The 20,566-nt window shown below is 43.4% G+C and overlaps 1 protein-coding gene across 1 annotated transcript in view; it reads right to left on the reverse strand.

The window, feature by feature from the left end:
* Positions 1-6,214, reverse strand: part of ATG10 (autophagy related 10) — a 59,753-nt gene extending 53,539 nt beyond the window's left edge. The window contains exons 1-2 of the mRNA XM_058044164.1: positions 6,162-6,214; positions 3,991-4,116 (exon numbers count right to left, since the gene is read on the reverse strand). Coding sequence (XP_057900147.1) covers positions 3,991-4,104 — 114 coding nt within the window. The 5' untranslated portion in view covers positions 4,105-4,116; positions 6,162-6,214. The remainder of the gene's footprint in view (positions 1-3,990; positions 4,117-6,161) is intronic.
* Positions 6,215-20,566: the final 14,352 nt, after the last annotated feature.

The raw sequence follows: 20,566 nt of genomic DNA on the forward strand, positions 1-20,566 counted from the left end.
AAAAACAAAGTTTAATACAGCTATTAATGGAATAAGACAACTGCACCCGGGGGATCAGGATAAGTGCCAAGGAACGGGAAGGCAGTGCACCAAGGTGATGAAGAGATGGGGAGCTATTAACGATTTTGACCTATTTCAATGCATTCATGCCAGGATTAACGTCCCAACTCTTGCGAGGCTGGTTTGGTTTTGCTCTGTTTCCCCCTCTAACTTTCTGAAAGCAAAAGAAAACAAAACCACTTCAGAACTTACGGATGCAGAGTCACAACTTGTTTCCTCTCTTGATCACCTCTGAGGTGAAATGTAAGAGAAAACAGATGAAGCTGTGCCTTCTCCCAGTTCCCATTTTATCATTTTGCTTCCCAGGCCACACAGCCCACAATTGTTAAGTGCCCTTGAACAATCCCAGAGTGGCAGAAGAAAGGTTTAGGAGTTTTCCTGCATTACTGGCCTGTCTACCTGCACATTTTATTTTTCCTAATTAGGAACAAGAGGAGAGAAAACACTTAATAATAGGTACACTCCGAAAGGAAGAAAGCAAGTACAGAACACAAAGAACAGTAGTTGCACGTTGAGGATTTACTCCTCAAAGGAAACAAATAAATTGGGAGTTTATTAGCTGTTTCATTACGTTTTATTTTAGACAAACAGCATATGCACAACATCTGATGGAAAAGGATTCTATTCAAAACAGTCTCACTACAAAATTAATTAACATAGCACTAAATTTTTAGACAAGACTGCAAATTTAACTATGATTTAACTCTTTGGTTAATTTGTCATTGCTGACACAGTTTATGCCATTTATTTTTACCTTCAAACCACCACAGGTTTCATACTGACACACTAGTTCTCTCTTTCCAAAGACACTGTAGATTAAACATACCTCCAAAACCTATTATGAGCTACTTGTTTACTTTGTTCTGATCAAGTTTCACACATTAAAAAAAGGGTAATGCACTCTACGTGTACTTTTCCCATTGATTTTTAAGCATGAACAACAGTATAGCCAATTACATTGCTCACTTCTTCTACTTTATGCCTTATTTTCTCAACAAATCTCATTAAGAGCACAAACCCACCAAAAGTTCCTACAAGCCTTGGCTGCAGAGCCAAGTGCAGCCGGTGCAGGGAGGAACCCAGTGCGCAGAGAATGGTGAAAGAAAAGCTAAGCCTAAACTGGTGATGGAAAATCCACTCCTCTCACTCTCAACTCCCTCTCAAGCATCTCCTCATGGAGCTTCCCACCAGTGCCAGCAGGAGGAAAGATCCCTGCACAGGTGTTTGTCCCACCAAGAGCAGCAGAGGAAGGGCTGCAGCCACCCACAGAGGGGAAATGCCCCACGGCACAGTGAGCTGTGCCAGAGCAGGGCTGCACTGAGCCTCCTCCTCCTCCTCCTCCCTGAACCGCTTCTTCCCCCCAGGAGAGTGCAGCCAAACTTCACAGCCCCTGCACTCTGTGAGTGCCACGAGGAAACTGGATGGATGCATGGATGCATGGATGGATGGATGCATGGATGGATGGATGGATGGATGGATGGATGGATGGATCGATGGATCGATGGATGGATGGATGGATGGATGGATGCATGGATGGATGCATGGATGGATGGAGACCTGGAGCCAGCAGTCTCTGTGGCAGCATCCCTCCTGCTGCACTCAGTGGTGTTCTGCACTCTTCTATACCCCTATAAATTACGACTGTAGCCAGAACCCTGATCCCACTAAATGTGCTAAGGGAGTCCCTTCCTCCTGCAGCTGTACCAAAAGCCAAAGGGAACTAATGCAGCTTTTGGTATGATTACCTGGATTAACCTCACCAAATATGAAACAAACACAAAGCAGAGAGCAAATAGGGCCTTGTTTTCCTCAGCTAAATCTCGACTTCCACAGCAAGATTTAACCATTCATCCTTAACAGCAGCACCCAAGCTCAGCTCCACCAGCTCCTGCAGGAGAGGTGCTCTTGGCTTTTTTACAGCTTTCTTCCAGTGGAAAAAAAAAACCCAAACCAAGAAAACACATTATAAAAATAACATCATTTGGAACATTTCACTTACAGCTATAAATACAGGGTTCTGCCTGGGCCATGTGAGCTTTTGCACCAAGAGCCAGCTCCACGAGAACAATGAGTATTTCATCATCTAAATTTAATCTCCACAGAAAACACGGGAACACAGCTCTACCAGCCTGGCTCACTTGTGTGGTCTCACTGCTATCAATGGGTCTATTCACGTGAGTCAGGAATGAGGAATGGGATCCAAGTGCATTACATCAGCAAAATTAAGAGTGCCCCAAACTTCCCACAACACATATACTGGTTTAAAAAAAAAAAAAAAAAAAGGGCAAAAAAGACAATGAGACATCTTGTTGAGGAAAAACTTTCTTCTCAGACTCCACACTGTAAATGGATGGTCTCCATGGCCAGGTTTTTATCACACACTGAAATCACAGAGTCACCAACTTGGCCCATGAAAAAAAGAAAACAACCCTCTTAGAATTTTTTTTTATATGAGAACAAAAATCTATCTCATTCTGCTATTTCCAGCAAAGCTTCTTATTTCACAGAAAGTTCAGACTTTGACCCATGTATTAAATTCCCAGTAGAGGCTCAGAGCATCTTTCTTTGTTGAATAAATCCTCACAAATATAGCCTTGAACTGAAATCTAAAGTTTCAAATGGTTTTCTGTAAGAAAGGGTGCATTGTAACACTTGGCTAATATTTGCACTCTTATAAAAACTCCTCAATAGAACAAATCTAAGTCCAAGGTCCTCCCTCTTCTCCCTCTTACTGAAATTCTGATTGTCTGTGATGGAAGGGTTACAAATATTAATGTACAACTACACACGTAAAAATGATGGCACACATTGGAAAAAGCATGACTTTTCTCCAAAAAAATTCTTGAAAACATGGGAAAACACGGAAGCCATTAAACTCTAAAAAAAAACAAAACAAAACAAAACCTAGAGTAGCAGATTTTCTACAACAGAAAGATAGAATACACAAATAATAGAACATGAAAACCTACATGTTGAAGAAAGCAAGCAGGTATCAATGCATCTTCATATACTGTAACAATAAATTTTTATATACTGTATCAATATATATTTATACGCTATAATACATATACTGGACAATTTGTGTACCTATACACATATTAGTTTGACATTAGCCTGAGCAAAATAACAAAAGTCATACAGAACTCAGTAAATGAAAAAATATGTATAGCAAAAGCATTTTTCTTAAAGAAAACAGAATTTGTCAGTGTAATTTCAGAAGACATGTCTGGTTGATAAACATACAAGTTGGAACAATGCATGCTCAGAATTTCCTAAGATATCTGTGGATTCCACAAGTGGAAATTTAAAATAATTAAAACAATTCCACACTGATCTTACACATGCCATAGGATGAAAATTTATTAATTCACAGATCTCAAAGTGTAACTTAAAAAATGGGTAAATCATCATAAAAGAAGTGATTCTAATGGGGTCCTTTGGGATTAGTCTTAGCCCTGTGCTATTTAAAATTTTGATTAATGACCTAGAAACAATATGTAGTTATTATTGCAGAGGTTTGAAAATTATGGAGAAGCAGCAAATAATGAGAATTGATCATTAATACTGGCAGGTATTTCTGGTTGCTGTATGCAACTGACAGGTATTGTAATGAAAGCACTAAGCCAAGGATCTAGAACAAAGACCACGTGCTATTTCAGCCTGAAGGGTTAAAGTGAACCTTGGCTACAAAACCACACACAGTTGCCCAGAGTAGGAGGGACTGAATTTCACAGTGACACCACATTCATTGTCTGGTTCTGCCCAGAGCTGAAAAAGGGGCAGGATTCAGAGATCCACAGCCCTGTTCAATACCTGCACTGGCCCAAGCCCTCACCTCAGCACACCCGTGCAGTTAAAGGATGTTTCAGGTTGTGGTGGCTCAAAAAGCCCACCAAGAGTCTCTAGAAGCCAACACTCTGATTGCTTTACCTTGCTAGTTCTCCACTCCCAGCCATCTCCTATCTGTTGTGAATGCTTAACAAACTCTTCACAGAACTGCCTGAATCTCTTTTCCTCCAAAAAGAAGTCTTCTTCACCTGCCATGCCACAGGATACCTGCAGAGCAAACCAAAGGTCAGTGCTGGCAGATCACCAAGAAATTTCACTAATTTACAGCAGCTGAATAGCAAAATAACAAGGCATAGGGAGGGAAAAAACAAAAAAAAAAACAAAAAAAAAAAAAAAAAAAACAAAAAAAAAAAAAACAAAAAACAAAACACTATAGCTTTAAATAAGACAAAGACTTTTCTTCAATTCCATCAGGGAATCATGGATCAGCAGAACAGCTGAGGCTGGAAGAGACCTTTGGTCCATTCCCCCTGGTCTCAGCAGTGTCAACTGCAGCAGGTTGCTCAGGTTTGTTTCCATCTGGGTTTTGGTTATCTCCAAGGATGCAGAAGCCACAGCCTCTCTGGGGAACCTCTTTCACTGCTCAATTACCACAGCAGGGAATATTTTTGTCTTCTATTTACCTCGAAGCATTTACCTATCAGTTTGTGCTTGTTGCCTCTTGTGTTGCCTCGACTGAAGAAGGTCTGGCTCCATCTTCTTTATTCCCTCCCACCACGTATTTATGGGCATTCAGAAGATCCCACTGACCCCTTCTCTTCTCCAGGCTCATTCCTCCCAGCTCGCTCAGCCTTGCCTCACCAAACACCCTTAATCATCTCTGGGGCTCTTTGCTGGACTGGTTCCAGTATTGTGGTGTCTTCCCTGTACTGGGCAGCCCAGAGCTGCACTTTTTAACATGTATTTCCTTAGCAGTGCAGTGCAGCCCAAAAATGTGGCTTCAAAACCTTCCCTGTCCCTCAAAGGGTTTTCTCACAGGGTTTTGAAGATGGAATTTTTCTCTTTGGTCATTTTTGCTTGCCCGCCCCCCTCCTTGCCCATTTCAATGAGGATGTGTCTCAAACAGAGTTGGTTTAATGTGTTCGTGGACATCAGGCAGCACCACAAACCACTGAATCACAGAATGGTTTGGATGGAAAGAACCATAAAATCATCTTGTTCCATGGGCAGGGACAACCTTTCACTGTCCCAGCTGCTCCCAGCCCCAGTGTCCAGCCTGGCCTTGGGCACTGCCAGGGATCCAGGGGCAGCCACAGCTGCTCCGGGCACCCTGTGCCAGGGCCTGCCCACCCTCCCTGGGGAGGATTTCTTCCCATTGTTTACTCCAAACATATTTTTTTCCAATTTTAAAGCCATTCCCCTTGTCCCGTCAGCGGCTGTCACAACAACAACCTGTAACTATTACAACCAGATCACACCTCTCCTTAACAAGGAGTACAAGTGACACAGCATGTCACACAATGCTCATTATTTTTCAGTATCTGACCCTGAGCCACATCATCATCCTGCCTGCCCACGACAAAAGTTATTTATTAGCACTTGAAACACATTAGTCTCAGCAGCAGTTAACCCAAGGCTCTGTGCAGGTGCTTCTGCAATTCCCCAAGTGCCCCAGCCCTGATGAAGGGATGCAAACCGCCCTCACTGAAAAACGTACAGAGCACACAGCTCCCTCACAGGGTTGAAACTGCGTGCTTCTGGAAAATCCCAGCTGTGAAGAATCACCGAATCCCACATCCCTGAGGCTGGAATGTCCCTCTGGAGCTCCCAGCCCAGCCCTGGCCAGGCAGGGGCACAGGAAGGTGCCCAGCTGGGGCTGGGATGGCTCCACACAGGGACACTCCCGGCCCTCCCTGGGCAGCTGTTCCAGGGCTCTGCTGTCCCTCCATGCACACAAGTTCTCCCTCCTGCTGCCCTGCCCCTCGCTGCCCTTTCTTCGATGGCCGCTGCTGCTGCTGCTGGCACTGGCAGCGCCGAGCAGAGCCCGGCCCGTGCTCTGGCAGCCCCTGCACATGTTGGGCCGCGTTGATGGCATCCCTGGCCGCGCTCCCTTCTCCACATCAGTGAAGGAGCCCCGAGCCACCCGCACGGGCCCGTCCCGCTCGGACACGGGCCAGGCCGGCTGCTTGGAGGCCAGGCGAGCCCCGCACAGATTTTTTTCCTTTTCCTCCTTTCCACGGTCTTCCCGGCCCCGGGCGGACAGGGCCGGGGAGAGCGGGAGGGACCAGCCCCGCTCGCCGCCCCTCACGTACCGTGCGCTCCTCCTCCTTTTTCCTTTTCCTCCTCTTTTTCCTCCTTCTCCTCCTCCTCCCGCCGCTCCCGGCGAGCGCCGGCCCCGCCCCCGCCGCGCATGCGCGGCCCCGCCGCTCCGGGGGGTGGCGGGGGCCGAGTGCGCGTGCGTGCGGGTCGGTGGGGGCGGGAATGCGGGAGTGAAGGGATGAGGGGGACGAGGGAATGAAGGAATGAGGGAATGAAGGAATAAAGGACTGAGGGGCATAAAGGAGTGAGGGAATGGGATGAAGGCATGAGGAAATGGGGGGATGAGGAAATGGGGGAATGAGAGGGAGGAGGGAAGGAAGGAGTGAGGGAATGAGAGGGATGAAGGAATGAGGTGATGAGGGAATTAAGGAGTGAGGGGGATAAAGAAGTGAGGGAGTGGAGTGAAGGAATGACAGAATGTGAGGGATGAGAGAATGAGAGAGATGAGGGAATGGGGGGATGAGGGAATGAAGGAATGAGGGGGATAAAGGAATGAAGGGATAAAGGAGTGAGGGAATGGAATGAGGGAATGTGAGGGATGAGGGAATGGGGGAATGGTAGCGATGAGGGAATGAAGGAGCAAGGGGGATGATAGGGACTATGGAGTGGCGGGACGCCGAGAACGAAAGGGATACGAGGGGATAAAAGGAATGAGAGGAATGAAGGAAAAGAGATCGGTGAGGGAATGAGGGGCTCTAGGGGGTGAAGGCTGAGGGGGCTGCAGGGTAGAGGGGGACAAGTGGGGTGAGGGTGGTGGAGACAAGGGGCAGCAGGGCTGGAGGGGATGAAGGGCTGGGTGGGCAGCGGGAATTGAGGGATGAGGGGCTGGGAGCCATGAGGGAGGGACGGGGCGGAGGCGCCTGAGGGGTGTGGAGGCCGTGAGGGAGCCTGGGGACTGCAGCCCGGTTAGCGGTGCGGGTGCCCAGCCAGCCCTCCGTGCAGCCAGCCCAGGTTGTTTTAACACCAAGATCTCAGCTATAGCAGGCCTAGTCGCCTTCCTGTCCCCACTGTATAAATATATCATGTTACTCCTTGAGGAGGAGGTGGTGTGGAGTTAACATGGCAGGGGGGTCACCTGAGCACTTCCTAGGCCATTCCTATGCTATTTCCAGGAGGTGCCAGCATGTATTCCAGCGTTCTTCCATTACCCAGCTGTGCTGTTTCTGTAATTGCCTGTAGGTCTGAGGATTTGGGAGGAGCATTGAAGCCGTTCTGCTATGCAAATGCTGTTGGAATTATTTTTAAATTAAAGAGTCTATTCAAACATATTTTCCAGTGGTAAAGTCTTGCCTGGCACAGCTAGGCAGTCCAAGGTAGTGTGCGCAGAATGCACTACAAGAGTATAGACATAAAATATTTGTTTTACCTGCTGTTTTAACAGTTCTAGCATTGCTGTGTGTATAGTAAACCACAGCTACCCCGCCAGTCTGGAGACCACACTACTCAGGGAAAGCTTCTGTATGCAAATGGTGGGTTGTGGTGTGACATTTTCCCAACTGTGCACTTACAAATTTCCTTGTAATTTGCTGGGTGTGGAGAGCTCAGGAGGGCCAAAGCTTTTGTCCTTTTTTTCCTTTTCTTTTTTGTTTTTTCTTTTTCTTTCTTTTGCTTTTTCCTTTCTCCTTTTTCTTTTCCTTTTTCCTTTTCCTTTTTCCTTTTCCTTTTCCTTTTCCTTTTCCTTTTCCTTTTCCTTTTCCTTTTCCTTTTCCTTTTCCTTTTCCTTTTCCTTTTCCTTTTCCTTTTCCTTTTCCTTTTCCTTTTTTTCTTTCTTTTTCTCTCTCTTTTTTTCTCTTTTTCTTTTCCTTTTCCTTTTTCCTTTCCTTTTTCCTTTTTCTTCCTTTTCTTTTCACATATTCCTGAACTAAAGCGTCTCTCTTTGTTCTTAAAATTCCTATTAGCAGCCAAGTCCTTCAAATAAATACCAGAGTTCATGTGCAAAGATTATTTTCACCACTTGTGATCAATGAAATGTTCCATTTAAGCTTGCAGTTTTCAACGTTAGGTGGTTATATAAATGAAGTTTTACTTCATTATTCTGGAGAATTCTTATTTGTATTATGTGTATTAGTTGCATTAATTGTATTATTTGAGCAGATTATGGTGCCCTCATGGAATGGTATTTTCACTGCATACATAATTTTTAAAATCAGCTCCATAGTTCAGGTGATGCCATTATAGGCTATGGTGCTATAGCCCTCATTTAATCATCAGAATTAACTGTTTATATCATTCTTTACTGTTTCTTTTAAATGTTTTTTGGGTTTTTTTTAATCTGTTGAGTAAACCACCATGTTGTCACCCACCCCTGAGTTTTAGGGGAGGATTTTTCACTGTAGAGTGTTCTCTCTAGGCCATTTTTGCTAACAGTAAATGCATGTGGTAATGAAAAAACATCACGTAATGTGCATTTCCTTGGAAGCTACAGCTCCTGATTTCTAATTTTAGCTTTGTTACTGTCTCTCTGGATTATCTTAGGGAAGAATCGTTGGGTTTGAGACATGGCTCGTATGAAAAGTGGCTGAGCGGGCCCTGATTTTGCACCGAAGTTGGCAAAGGAGTTGCCACGGTTGACGCAATAAAGCTGAGCAGAGTGAAATTCTGTTCTTGCAGCACCTGGTATCAGCTTGGTCATCTCCAGTCCCGTTGCCAGGGCACTGCAGTGGATTTCAGTGGGTGCCTCTTTGTCAAGGGAAATGCATCTGCTGCGGCTCCAAAATTACTGGACAAGAAGTCCCAAAGTGGGGGGGGTCTCTCCTCTCTCTTCCTCCTTTTGCCTGAAAAGTGCCTCAGGTTTCCATCTCATCTCTGCCAGGCAAGAGCATTAACGGCCCTGTTCCTTGTGTCACTGCTTTAAATCCATTGAAATGTCATTAGACCATTTAGTTTTCTTCTAAATATATTATTATGCATTTAGAATATATGTATTTTTCATATATCATCATTGATGATTATGATCATGAATGAGTAAAATCATTGATACAAATACCAGATTTTTATCAAATATCAAAATGAAAAAAAATTTCAGAGTAAATTACAGTGGTTGTAGGGACCTAGTTCATTGGGAATTTTAGAACTGAACTAAATAAAGGTTGTGGAGAATAATCCTTTATCAGCCAGACTGAATGACCTCTGAAAGGTCTTTTTCATCTCTTCATCCTGCTCTTTTGTGCCAGGAAATGCAGCTCCAGCCCAAACTCCTTGATCAGTCGAGCAGTTCATGCAGCACTCCACTCTCCAAAGGAGAGAAGGTGACATGACAGCTCCCAGACTGGCAGAATTAACACCATGAACATTTCATTCCATGAATCTTCCTCAGTGTGCTCCATCTCCTGACAAACTAATTCCTCACAGTAATTCTAATGCTACTTCTTACACTTTGTTCTTTGATTACTCCTAATTTCTGATGCTGAGTGATGTTGCTAGGACAAAAAGAGATAATAATTTGTTATTGCCAGTGCCTGGCAGTACTCGTGTTTGCAAAGTTTTGTAACAAAGGACTATTGCCAGGTGGGAAAAATCAGAAATAATGGGGTAGCCAAAGCAAAATTCTTCTGAGAATGTCTTGGACAGCACGCTCAAACCATTTCACCCATGCTATGACACCAAGTTTCTTCATTTTCTGTACTAATATGTAAGAAGACTTAAGGTATTCTGAATTTTTCTGCTATGTTTTTTCAGGCGACTTAGTAGTCAAAATCCTGTCCCCTGATAGAACTTGGTAAGTGGACAGTTACTTTTTCAAAACTGTTAACAAACTCTGTTTTTCAGTAATCACTGTAATACCACTCTTCTTTTGCGAGGTACACAAGTAGTGTTATTTTTCCTTTTGCTGGCAGAAAAGGAGGAATGAAGTGACCTGGTGAAGACTGTGGTAACTACTGGGCTCCTGAGTGGAGATGAATTTTGTCAACTTGTATTCTGTGCCTTCGACTGTTTGAGCTCTTGGGCCCTGTGACTGCGCTGAAAGTTCAAAAGGAAATAAACTGAGAGGTACACAAACAGCATTCATTTTTCATGAAGGTTTTCATTCCACTCCAGTGGCAAATGTTTCCAATCAGCACTGAAGGAAGTACAGTCACAATGCTTGAGTTGTTGCCACCTTCTGTTTTTAGCAATTTTTCCTACCTTTTTCATTTTACATAAAAGTTGAATAAATCTTTCAGAGTTCAGATTATTTTTCATTTGTATTGTATTTTCAAGTCACTTCATGTTTTCTTTTTTTTTTTTTGTCTCTTATTAGCCCAATATATATCAAACTCAGCTTGAGACAGGCTATCTAGGAAATACTGACAACCATTCATACAAAAGGTAGCAACAGTTGAAGGTCTTAAAAGTGTTGCTCATGAGCAGGGAAATTTAATTTGGGGGGTGTTGCAGCTAATGAGAAGGACTGCTTGATGCAGAAAGATATTTTTCTAATTAGCTCACAAGTTCATGATCAAAACAGCATTAAAATATCCATGGGCATCGGAGCAAAGGTCATTATTATAAGAAATTACAATAAGAGGATATACTTGGAACTGTAGTAAATACATATAATTCTAATAAATAAGCAAGTTAGTGTTTCTCTTTTGTTTTATTAAACCAGCAAACTACAATACCAGTGTCAAGTTAGCTAAAAAGTCAGAGAGAAGTTCAAAGTGCAGTGTGTGAAATATTTTTGTAGGTAGATCACAACTAGGATTACTTTTATACAAATAACATAAATTTTAAACGTATAGCACCGTTTAATGAAATAGTTTATTTAATTAAATATAAATTAAACGTATTGGTAAGCTCCAGAGCAAATTACTCTTCTGGTACAGGTCTAAAGAATTCTTTTACCTAAGGAGGCTGATCCAATTGAAGATTGAGAGGGAAATTCTACAGAGGTGAAAGGGTTTTTTTTAATTTTTTTATTTTTTTTTTTTTTTTTTTTTGTAAAATGAAGTAGTTCAACAACAGAAGTTATCCAGAAGCCAAGCAAGAAGTAACACAAGTTTAAAAGTATTTCTGTATATTTTTGTTACAGAATTTATGTATAGTACATGCAGCACAGGTTGTGTCCCAGCAGGTTGGACTTAACACTTGTCCTTGATGTCACAGCACAGCATGCACACAACACCCTGCACGCCAGATGTATGGGATCTGTACGTTTGACCCCAGGATTTCTGAGGATCACCACAGGCACCATTCCAAGAGTTAGATTTAGTTTCATTTCCCTTTCTTCCCTGTTTTTCCCCTTGCCTCTGACAGCAAAGCGACAAGCCCCAGAGCTTAATCTCAGAGTCCAACTGAGGCCCTTCCCAGTAAGGTTGTTACCCACGGAGTGTTATCACTCCCTGTTATTTTAGTAACAGCTAATTTCTCTTATTAGAGACCGTGAAATCCTGCTCTGACTGCTCAGATCCCAGGAGGAAATGCCAGCTCCTTACCTTAGCAGTGGAGCAGCACAACTGCAGCGTGCTTTTGGCACACTGGAGTCACAGCCAGAGCTGTGGAAATACCTCCTGATGGCAGCTGGGTGAAAACTGTGGGGGCGGTATCTGTGGGTTTGGGGGTCTGGGGAGGGGTACAAGGGGACTGGGGGGAGGTTTGGGGGTGTCTGGGGGGGCTAAAGGGGAATATCATGGGTATAACGAAGGTCTGGGATGTTAAGAGAGCTGCTGGGAGGATTATCACGGGTTGGGGGAGGTCTGTTGGGGGGGGCTGTGGTGGTTTTGGGGTAGCTGTAGGGGGATTTCATGGGTTTATGGGGGGCTGGGGGTGCTCTGGGATGTTATGGATTTGGGGCACTGTAGAGGGATATAGAGGGACTATGGGGGTGTTTGGGGAGGCCAAAGGGGGTGATGGGGTTTATCATGGATTTGTGGTGGTCTGGCAGGGTCTGGGGGAGCTATCGGGGAGTTATGGGGGCTCTGGTAGTTCTATAGGGTATTTTGGGAGTGCAGAGGAGTTGTGGGGCTCTGGGGTGTTATAGATTTGGAGGGGCTCTAGAGAGGTCTGGGGGTGCCATACGGGGCTCTGGGGGTTCTAGAGGGACAAGAGGGTTAATGGGGAGGTAAAGTGGATTGGGGGGCTCTGGGGGAGTTGGGAGGAGGTTCTGGGGAGTTATCATGGATCTGGGGAGCTCAGGAGGAGCCTGTGGGGCTATGAGGGCATATCATGAATTTGGGGCACCTCTGGGGGTCCCGGGGGCAGGTATAGATTTGGGACAATTTGGGGAGCTACAGGGGGGATTATCATGGGTTGAGGTGGTTCTTTGGGAGCTGTGAAGGGGTTATGATGTGGCTCTGGGCTTGTGTACCTTAGAAAACATCCAATGGGCTATGGATATGGACCTACAGTAATGAAATTAAATTGCTTTGTGTTGTCAGAGAGCATGCTGGTAACACCAGTGTGAGTTTATGAACAGCAGATTGGAGCTTTCTTAGAAGTTTACTTGGGGAAAAAATGTTATTAAATATCTCTTAAGCACAAGTGCATAGTGTGGTGATGGTCTCTCTGTGAACATTTCAAAGCCACTTGTAAAAATATGAGTTAAACGGGTGCAGAAACAAAGTAACCTGAAACAAGGGATTATGCAGTTCTACTTCAGGCCTCCCCTCCCCGAGGAATTCTTATCATTTTACTGCTCTGTAGCATTCCTAATAGAACAGTTGTGGCACTGGAGAAAATCCCTGCTTAAATGTCCTCACCAACAGAAGATCATGCCCTCTAACTATACATTTTTAATACCTCTTTCTCCCATTTGTTAATGATAAGAATTTTCTTTACATCACAGAAAAGACCTGCTGCCTAAAATGAAGAGGTTAGCATAAATATCTAAATATTTATGCTAACTTCTAAAATATCACCTCTATGCTAAATTTCACCAAATACTCTATTAAATAAGTTTATTTATAACATTCATGCTTTTGTTTATCATTATTTGGACAAGGCCAAGGACTTTTTTTCCTTTTCTTGAATTACAGAGTCCAGGAATTAACCAGAACCTCCAAAAGTCTTAACAGCAGTTAAATTAGAGGTATCGTCAAATCCAGTTTTGTTTGGGTTTGGTGGCTCTTTTCCCCATAACATCTGCGCATTTTTTCAGGTGAAGTTTGAAACCTGCAGCATGCTGCATAATCACTGCATATCTCAAGCAAGATGATCCTTTGAGTGTTGCTGGAACACTTTCCTGACCCTGAAACTGCTGACAATTTCCACTGCAGAAGTGTGTGCAGAAATGGGATTTGTTGGGCTCCAACCCTCCAAACCGTGTCAGTAGAATTCCGACACCAGGTTCTTGCGGTTTCAATACTCTTGTCCCTCCCCACCAATACTTACCTCAGAATTTTTTACTTTTAGTCCATGATTCCCAAAAGCACTGGCCCCACTTGACCAAATTTACCCTGGCACAAGGGTTCACTCAAGTATTTACCGACAACACAGTTATACGGCACGGGAGGATTCCAGGCAGGGCAGGGGGTAGAGGTTATCCAAACCACTTCCAATCCCCAGCCCCAGCCATTGTGCAGCACTTTCACCGGGTAAATAATACAGCAGGAGTCAAGGGAAGTCAGGAAGAGAAGAGCCTGAGAGCAGTCTGTCGCCGAAATTTGAATGATTTATTTAATAACACTGTGAAATAGCACGCTTCAGCTTCAGCAGCTCATCAGCGCCAGCTCCCCTGATCCGTGCGCGGCACTGACAGCTCCTTACCATAACAATGGGATCCACGGGCCAAACTCACCTGAAGGCTCTGCAGAAGTCAGGGAGGCTTTCAGTCAGAATTCATCCAGCCCAACAATCACTCTGCATTATCCGGGCTAGTGCTGGGGCAGCCGCACCTGAGGAATGACAAACCCGGGTAAGTCCTGTAAGATTCAGACTGAAACACGCTAAAGAGACAGATTCCTCTCCGCGGGAATTTCCACAGAAACAGCTAAATTCGAGAAACCAAGCCAAAATAAGATGTAAAATTAAACGGTGGGTCCCTCGTGTACGATGTGTACATTTGTACGTGATTTTTAGAGACCATAGAGGTGGTTGCTCTGCTTGTGAGACTAGTGGAATGTGCCCCCGAGCACCAATTTCAAAGGAGACCCACCCAGCAGCACCATCGCTTTCCCAGCCATGGTTCTTTTGTCTTCCCTCCTGACAGTTTACCCAAATCCAGGTCATTTTCTAGCTAATCCCTTTTATTCCAACTCTTGGTAACTTTTCCTGTCCCCTCACCTGCCCAGTCAAACCACGTGGCTTTAGGGATAGGCGTATTTCGTTCATGTGAAAATAACGTACCCGTGTATGTTTGCAACAACACCTACAAATGTTGTCTGTCTGGTAAATTATCTTGCCTTTTCCAGGAAAATGTTTACACACTGAGGTGGCTAAAAGCACCTTGGGAGATGACATCTCGTTGTGGGTTTCCAGACGCCGAGGAGCAGCTTCTCTATCCTGTTTTATCAGCTGGGAAATTGCTGGGGGATAATGGTGAGGCTGGTGTCACCCATTTTCGGCTCTCACCTTCTTCCATCTCTGCCCCTGCTCTCTCCACTGCCTTTCGCAGGTCACTGGCTCCTTGCTGCTATTTCCACCTACCCGAGGAATGAGGATGAGGAGGATAATGGAAGAGGTGTTTTGAAGATCAATTCAATAGTACTTAAGGCCCTTTCAGATGCTCAAGTGAGAGTACAGGTGTATAGAAAATCAAAGTATAATTACTATGAAAATGTACAGTATTGTTCAGAGTAAAAGGGAAGGGAAGGCAGTATGATGAGATAATCAGACCACTGTAACTGAAGGATTTTGAGACATGATATTAAGTAAGTGAAAAGAAACATTATTAATTGAGCTTAGGGAGGGTATTTCTAGCAAGAAATGTTCATTTCCTTCATTTTTTTTTCCTAACCTTTGAGTTTGGGCAAGCCTCTAACACCAACAAGTACAACCTTTAGGCTAGCCCCACATGTTCACCACTAAACCGTGTTCCGAGGTGCCACAATGTTGGTGTCTGAAGGAGATATGGCAGTGTGGTGGGGAATGGGAAGCTGTAAAATGGTGTTTTAAGGGCTCAAGACTGTAACCATATTCACCATACCAGTAAATACAACATTAACAAGTCTAGATTTAGGTCCATACTGTTTTGTTATTACTGGTTATATTATCAGATAAAGGCTTACCAGGGATAATGTAAGTTTGTTATAATTGTGAGTCTTTTCTTAAGAACCGTGTCATGAAAAAGCACCTGAAGATTTACCAGGTTTGCATTTATTACAGATGAAAGGTCCAAAGTGACCACATTGCCCTCAATTCCCTTGGTTCCTTCTGAGGAGCCAGTGTTACTTCAGCAACCAGTATTCCTTTTCAGAGGATATGATGGGGAGCACTTCCAGCTGAATCCAGAAAAGGCCAAAGGGGAGGCATTTATAAATCTCATGTTGCCACAAATCACATCAACTCTAACTGTTCTGTACATGATGTAAAGTCAGACACAAACGAGGTACAACACTCAGAGAGTGGGACTCCTGTTACCCTATATTTCATTTATTGAACTGTGTCTGCTTGTTTGGATTCCACAGTATCATGAACATTCCAGCAGCAGCCCTCTTGTTGGGTTTCTATTTATAGCATTCTCTCTCTTCACTGGATGCCCCTCCATCTTACTTCCATAGAGGCATTAATTAGGGTCTTAAAGCAGAATTCATATATCTTTAATAATTTAATCTATATACAAAATGTAGTCAATATTCTTGCAAAAGAAAATGTCTCTTTTTTTTGTATAACTCTTTGCTATACTGTGAAAGACGGTCCATTTCTAAACATTCCTCTTTCACATTTTCTCCTGTTTTTCTCTTATGTATTTGGGGGCTAACAGGCACCATCTCCACAAATTCCAGATTTCACACATGCACATATTTAGCCATAAGGCAATTCTGAACTTTCAAAATTAAGCATACAGCTATTCCCTGTAGGATACAAGATTTCTTTTGCATTCTAAATAATTTCTGCCTTCATAGCAGAACTACTTAGCTCTGTGTAGACTCAGGCTTTGGCACTGAATTGGAGAGACAGGTTTGAAGGAGGGACTCTTGGATGGATAAGGACCTGGCTGGATGGATGCATCCAAAAAGTTACAGGAAATCACTCAGCATCCAAGTGGGAACCAGTAACCAGTGGCACAGTAAATTAATATCACCACCTAAAAGGGAGTTGGAGAAGGAATTTGGGTGAGGACCTGGAAGGACAGGACACAGGGAATGGCTTCCCACTGCCAGAGGGCAGGGTTAGATGGGATATTGGGAAAGAATTGTTCCCGATATTGGGAACAATTGGGAATTAGGAATTGTTCTGTGAGGGTGGGCAGGCCCTGGCACAGGGTGCCCAGAGCAGCTGGGGCTGCCCCTGCATCCCTGGCAGGGCCCAAGGCCAGGCTGGACACTGGGAGGTGTCCCTGCCATAGCAGGGGTGGCACCAGATGGGCTTAAGGTCCCTCTCACCCAAACCAACCTGTGATTCCATGATTCTACAACACTAAAGGAAAAACCAAAGCCCTGAAATATTCAGCAGCCTTAATCCTGAGCACGCTGCCAGTGCAGCCCTCAGTGCAGCTCTCAGCGTTCTGGCTGGTGCCGCTGGAAACAGCAGCAGTGGCACTACAGAGAAATATTTCTTCCTTCCCATCTCTTGCTGGGCATTAACTCAAGTACCAGTTAATAAACTCTCAGTTAATAAGTTCTCACTCTGCAGCACCCCACACCAACTGTGCTCCTCACCAGCCCCTGGCTGCCTCCCTGCTCACAAGAGGCTTGGTAAGCTTAGGAAGGAAAACTCCAAGTGAGAAGGGGTTTGAATAACAGAGCTGAATATTTCTTTCCTCTGACTATTCGAGCTGTTTTTTCATTGTGGAAACTTTACTCCAAAATTACCTTTTCGGTGTGTGGGAATCAGACATATAGCAATTTTGAGAATGTCTTGAGGGAACAAGGTTATTTGAGTGATGAGACTCATAAGCCTTGTAATTACCGTAATTATGAGACCATACCTCTACAGGTAAGAACTCATAAGCAAAAACATTAGCATGACCATTTAAGAAGCTCAGTAATTCATTCCAGGGCATGTGGTTACACTGCAATGCTTAACATAAACTTCATAACTCTGCTGGCACTTGGCCTTGCCTCTGGAGCATGGATCCATCCTCCAAGTGTGGGTCCTTTTGTCCCGTGCTGTTTATGTGCAGTCTCTTAAATACAAGTCTACAGCATCAGCACTTACAGCTGGCCAGACCTTGCCCAGTATTTCAGACATTGTTTGAGCTTTAAAAAGAAACAGTGGAAACACTGGAGTGTTCTGGCTCAGACAGATTTCACTCTGAGAAACCCATGTTCAAAAGCAACCCCAAAACCAGGACTTTTCTGTCCTACATGTGCTTTGCTCCAATCCTGCCCTGCTGCCTAACGGGATGGATGAGCCGGAAAAGCTTGGCAGTGTGAAGAAATGCCTCATTCTTGGCCACTCTGCGCTCTCTTTTTTTGTTTGTTTGCTTGTTTACTCAGCACTTCAGTGCCAGGTTAAATCTTCTGTCAGCGTCAGCAACGTCACAAACCCTCTCAGTGAGAGAAGGCTGGAAGGAAGAAGAAAGTCTCTCCCTGAGCAGACATGCCGAGGCAGAGAGTGCAAAAAACACAGGGCCATTAGACGGGATATTGTTAATATTCTTCAAAGTTTGTATCCATGAGCTATAGCATGAACTGCCAGCCACAAAGTGATGGTATCATATGGAAATTGCAGACAATCCTTTTGATTGTATACAATATTTCTTGAAAGTGTGTGCAGGACAAGTTCGTACGGATCAGAGCTTGTTTGGGTTTTTATTTATACTCATTTCCTTGAGTTTTATTTCATTGGGGAATACCTGCATTGTTCACCACTTGCATATTTGATGCTAAAAAACATATTCTATCACCCAGGGGTTTTTCCATTTCAGTGCCACAATTTTGTTTGAACTTTGAGTCGTTCCAGTCACACAAAGTTACTACTCTGTGCTAAAATCACTCTTAATATCAATCCATTTCAGTTACAGCTGAAATTCATTATTTATTCAAATTTTATCAACGAGGAGTCAGTACAATACTTGCAATCCAATTAAAACATGCTTGAAAAGTTAAAGAAAGCTGCAGTTTTCAACCAAATAAAAAAAAAAAATCACCGCATCTGTCCTCCCACAATCCACCATGCAGAGCAAAATCAGCCTCATAACCTTTGCATTTTCTCTGTCTTTGTTTTTCTGCTGACCTTGCATTAAAAGGTTGCAATAGCTACTTTCCAGATAAGGTAAGAATTTGGGAGTTGAGATAAACATGTTTTTAAGCATTTTCTTTCTTCTGGCATATTTTGTTGTTGTTATTGTTGTTGTTAGATTCTTTGTTTGTTTTGTGGGGATTTTTTGGAGTGGTTTGGTTTGCGGTTTTGGGTTGGTTTAGGGTTTTGGGTTTTTTAGGGTTTTGGGGGGTTTTGGGGGGTTTTTTTGTTTTGTTTTTGTTTCTGGAGGTTTTTTTGTTTGTTTGTTTGTTTATGTGTAATAAAATAACACCCCCAAAATTTTGCATTCCTTATCAGACTGCGAATATGTTTTCAAGGATATTAAAAAAAAAAATGAATCCTGAAATGCGCTGTTTTGAGAACAGTGCATTCTGGAAATTCTTTTTGGTTTTATTTTGACTGAACTTTTCTCTGGAATCTTCACTCTGATTTTGGTTGTCCTATTGAGGAGAAGTACCCTTTAGAATTTTAGAGAAAATATTAAGGGATTAAAATTATGTTTATTATTTCTTTGTTGCCATGAAATGGAAATTTTTCCAGGATTTTAGGTGATCCTCCCTCTAGAAAAGGGGTCCTCTGAAGAGCACCATTTGTGTTAGCAAAGCTGTCAGTACTTTGTACCTACTGTACATAAAATAATGTGTTCAATACTATTACATTTGCAAAGTCTGGTGCTCAAAAGTGTCAGAACAGAGAATTTAGCTTCAATTTGTTCATTTTACACATCAGCATTCTGCTGTGGTAATTAGTGGCTCATCTGCATTGTGTTTGCCCACCTTTTTGAGGGCACAGATTGGATTAAACCCTTTTAATGAGCAGCCGTGTATTTTTTAATGCTCTTTTACTCAGTCTCTAATCTGTTGCTGCTGCTCTTATTTAAACCCTGGCTGGAAGATAGAATTATTAAATTGATTTTAAGGGTGTGGAAGAATGCTTCCCACTCATTCAGAGGAACCTTCACTGTGGGCAAGCGTGGTGCCAGGGATGGAGGGAGCATTTCCAGGGTCACTTTGGGGGCTGCTCTGTCCTCCCCAGCCTCTCTGATTTCCCCACTGGCTATCCCCTCATAATTCCTGAAAACCCAAGGTTTTAGCTCCAGGACCTGCCACCATCACAGACTTGCTTTTCTGGTGTTGGCACAAAAAATAAATGGGTTTGTTGCTGTGGTGGAATATGGGTCCCTCAGGAGTCCCTGTCTTATTGCTGTCCTCCTCCTCCTCCTCCTCCATGTGCAAGGAAAAACTTCCTACCATATCATGAGGATTTTTCCTGGCAGGAAAGGATCATTCTAACTCTTCCCTTTAAAAATAATTTTAAAAAATTCTCAAATTAACTGATTTATTCTTTTTTTTTTTTTTTCCTTTTCCCTCTTCTTTATTTCTTCCTTCAGACAAAAGGAGAAGATTGCCCAAGCATTTTCTTGCTCCAAATTCCTCTCACACCTTGCTTTGAAACACAGCAGCACGAGCTCTGCTCTGGTTCCACTCCTTCCCCTCAACTCCCAGGAACCACTCAGCGCTCATTATACCCTGCTCAGTTAATTTCTTTACAGGGAATACAACCTGCTGCTCCAGCACTGGCTGCAGGCCCCCATGCTCCCATTATTCCAGGTTACAAAAGTACATTTTTGGAATATTTTCAAAGATTAATGCAGCCCTGGCGATGTTGCATCCAAAAGTAATGGCATCAAGACTTAGAAATGTAACATGCAGCAACCATTTCCCCCCAAAACAGAAAGTATAAAGGGCACACAAAACAGTATCTGGACATTGGAAACTGTGCGAGAATTTTTGTAAGAAAGCCACAAAAATAAACTTGTTTGTTAGCCAAGATGCCTATTCTTCTCTTATCAAAATCAACCCTGTGACTGCAGATTTAATCTTTCTCATCAGCAGGCAAAAAGCTCTTATTTTTGAGGCATTTCTACAGAAAAGGTTACCTTGACATAAGGACTGTCTGCTCCAGGACTGTGCAGTCAATATCTGCTCTGCAGCTTCGGTCTGCACCACTAGTGGGGTATAAATACAAACTCCAGTTTACCGAGTTCCTCTGCTGGCCAAATTCACATTTAGGAGAGCCACTGAGATGTTAAATCTACATTTCACATGCCTATGTG

The sequence above is a fragment of the Melospiza georgiana genome, chromosome Z (genome assembly GCF_028018845.1).
Source record: "Melospiza georgiana isolate bMelGeo1 chromosome Z, bMelGeo1.pri, whole genome shotgun sequence".
NCBI classification, from domain to species: Eukaryota; Metazoa; Chordata; class Aves; order Passeriformes; family Passerellidae; genus Melospiza; species Melospiza georgiana.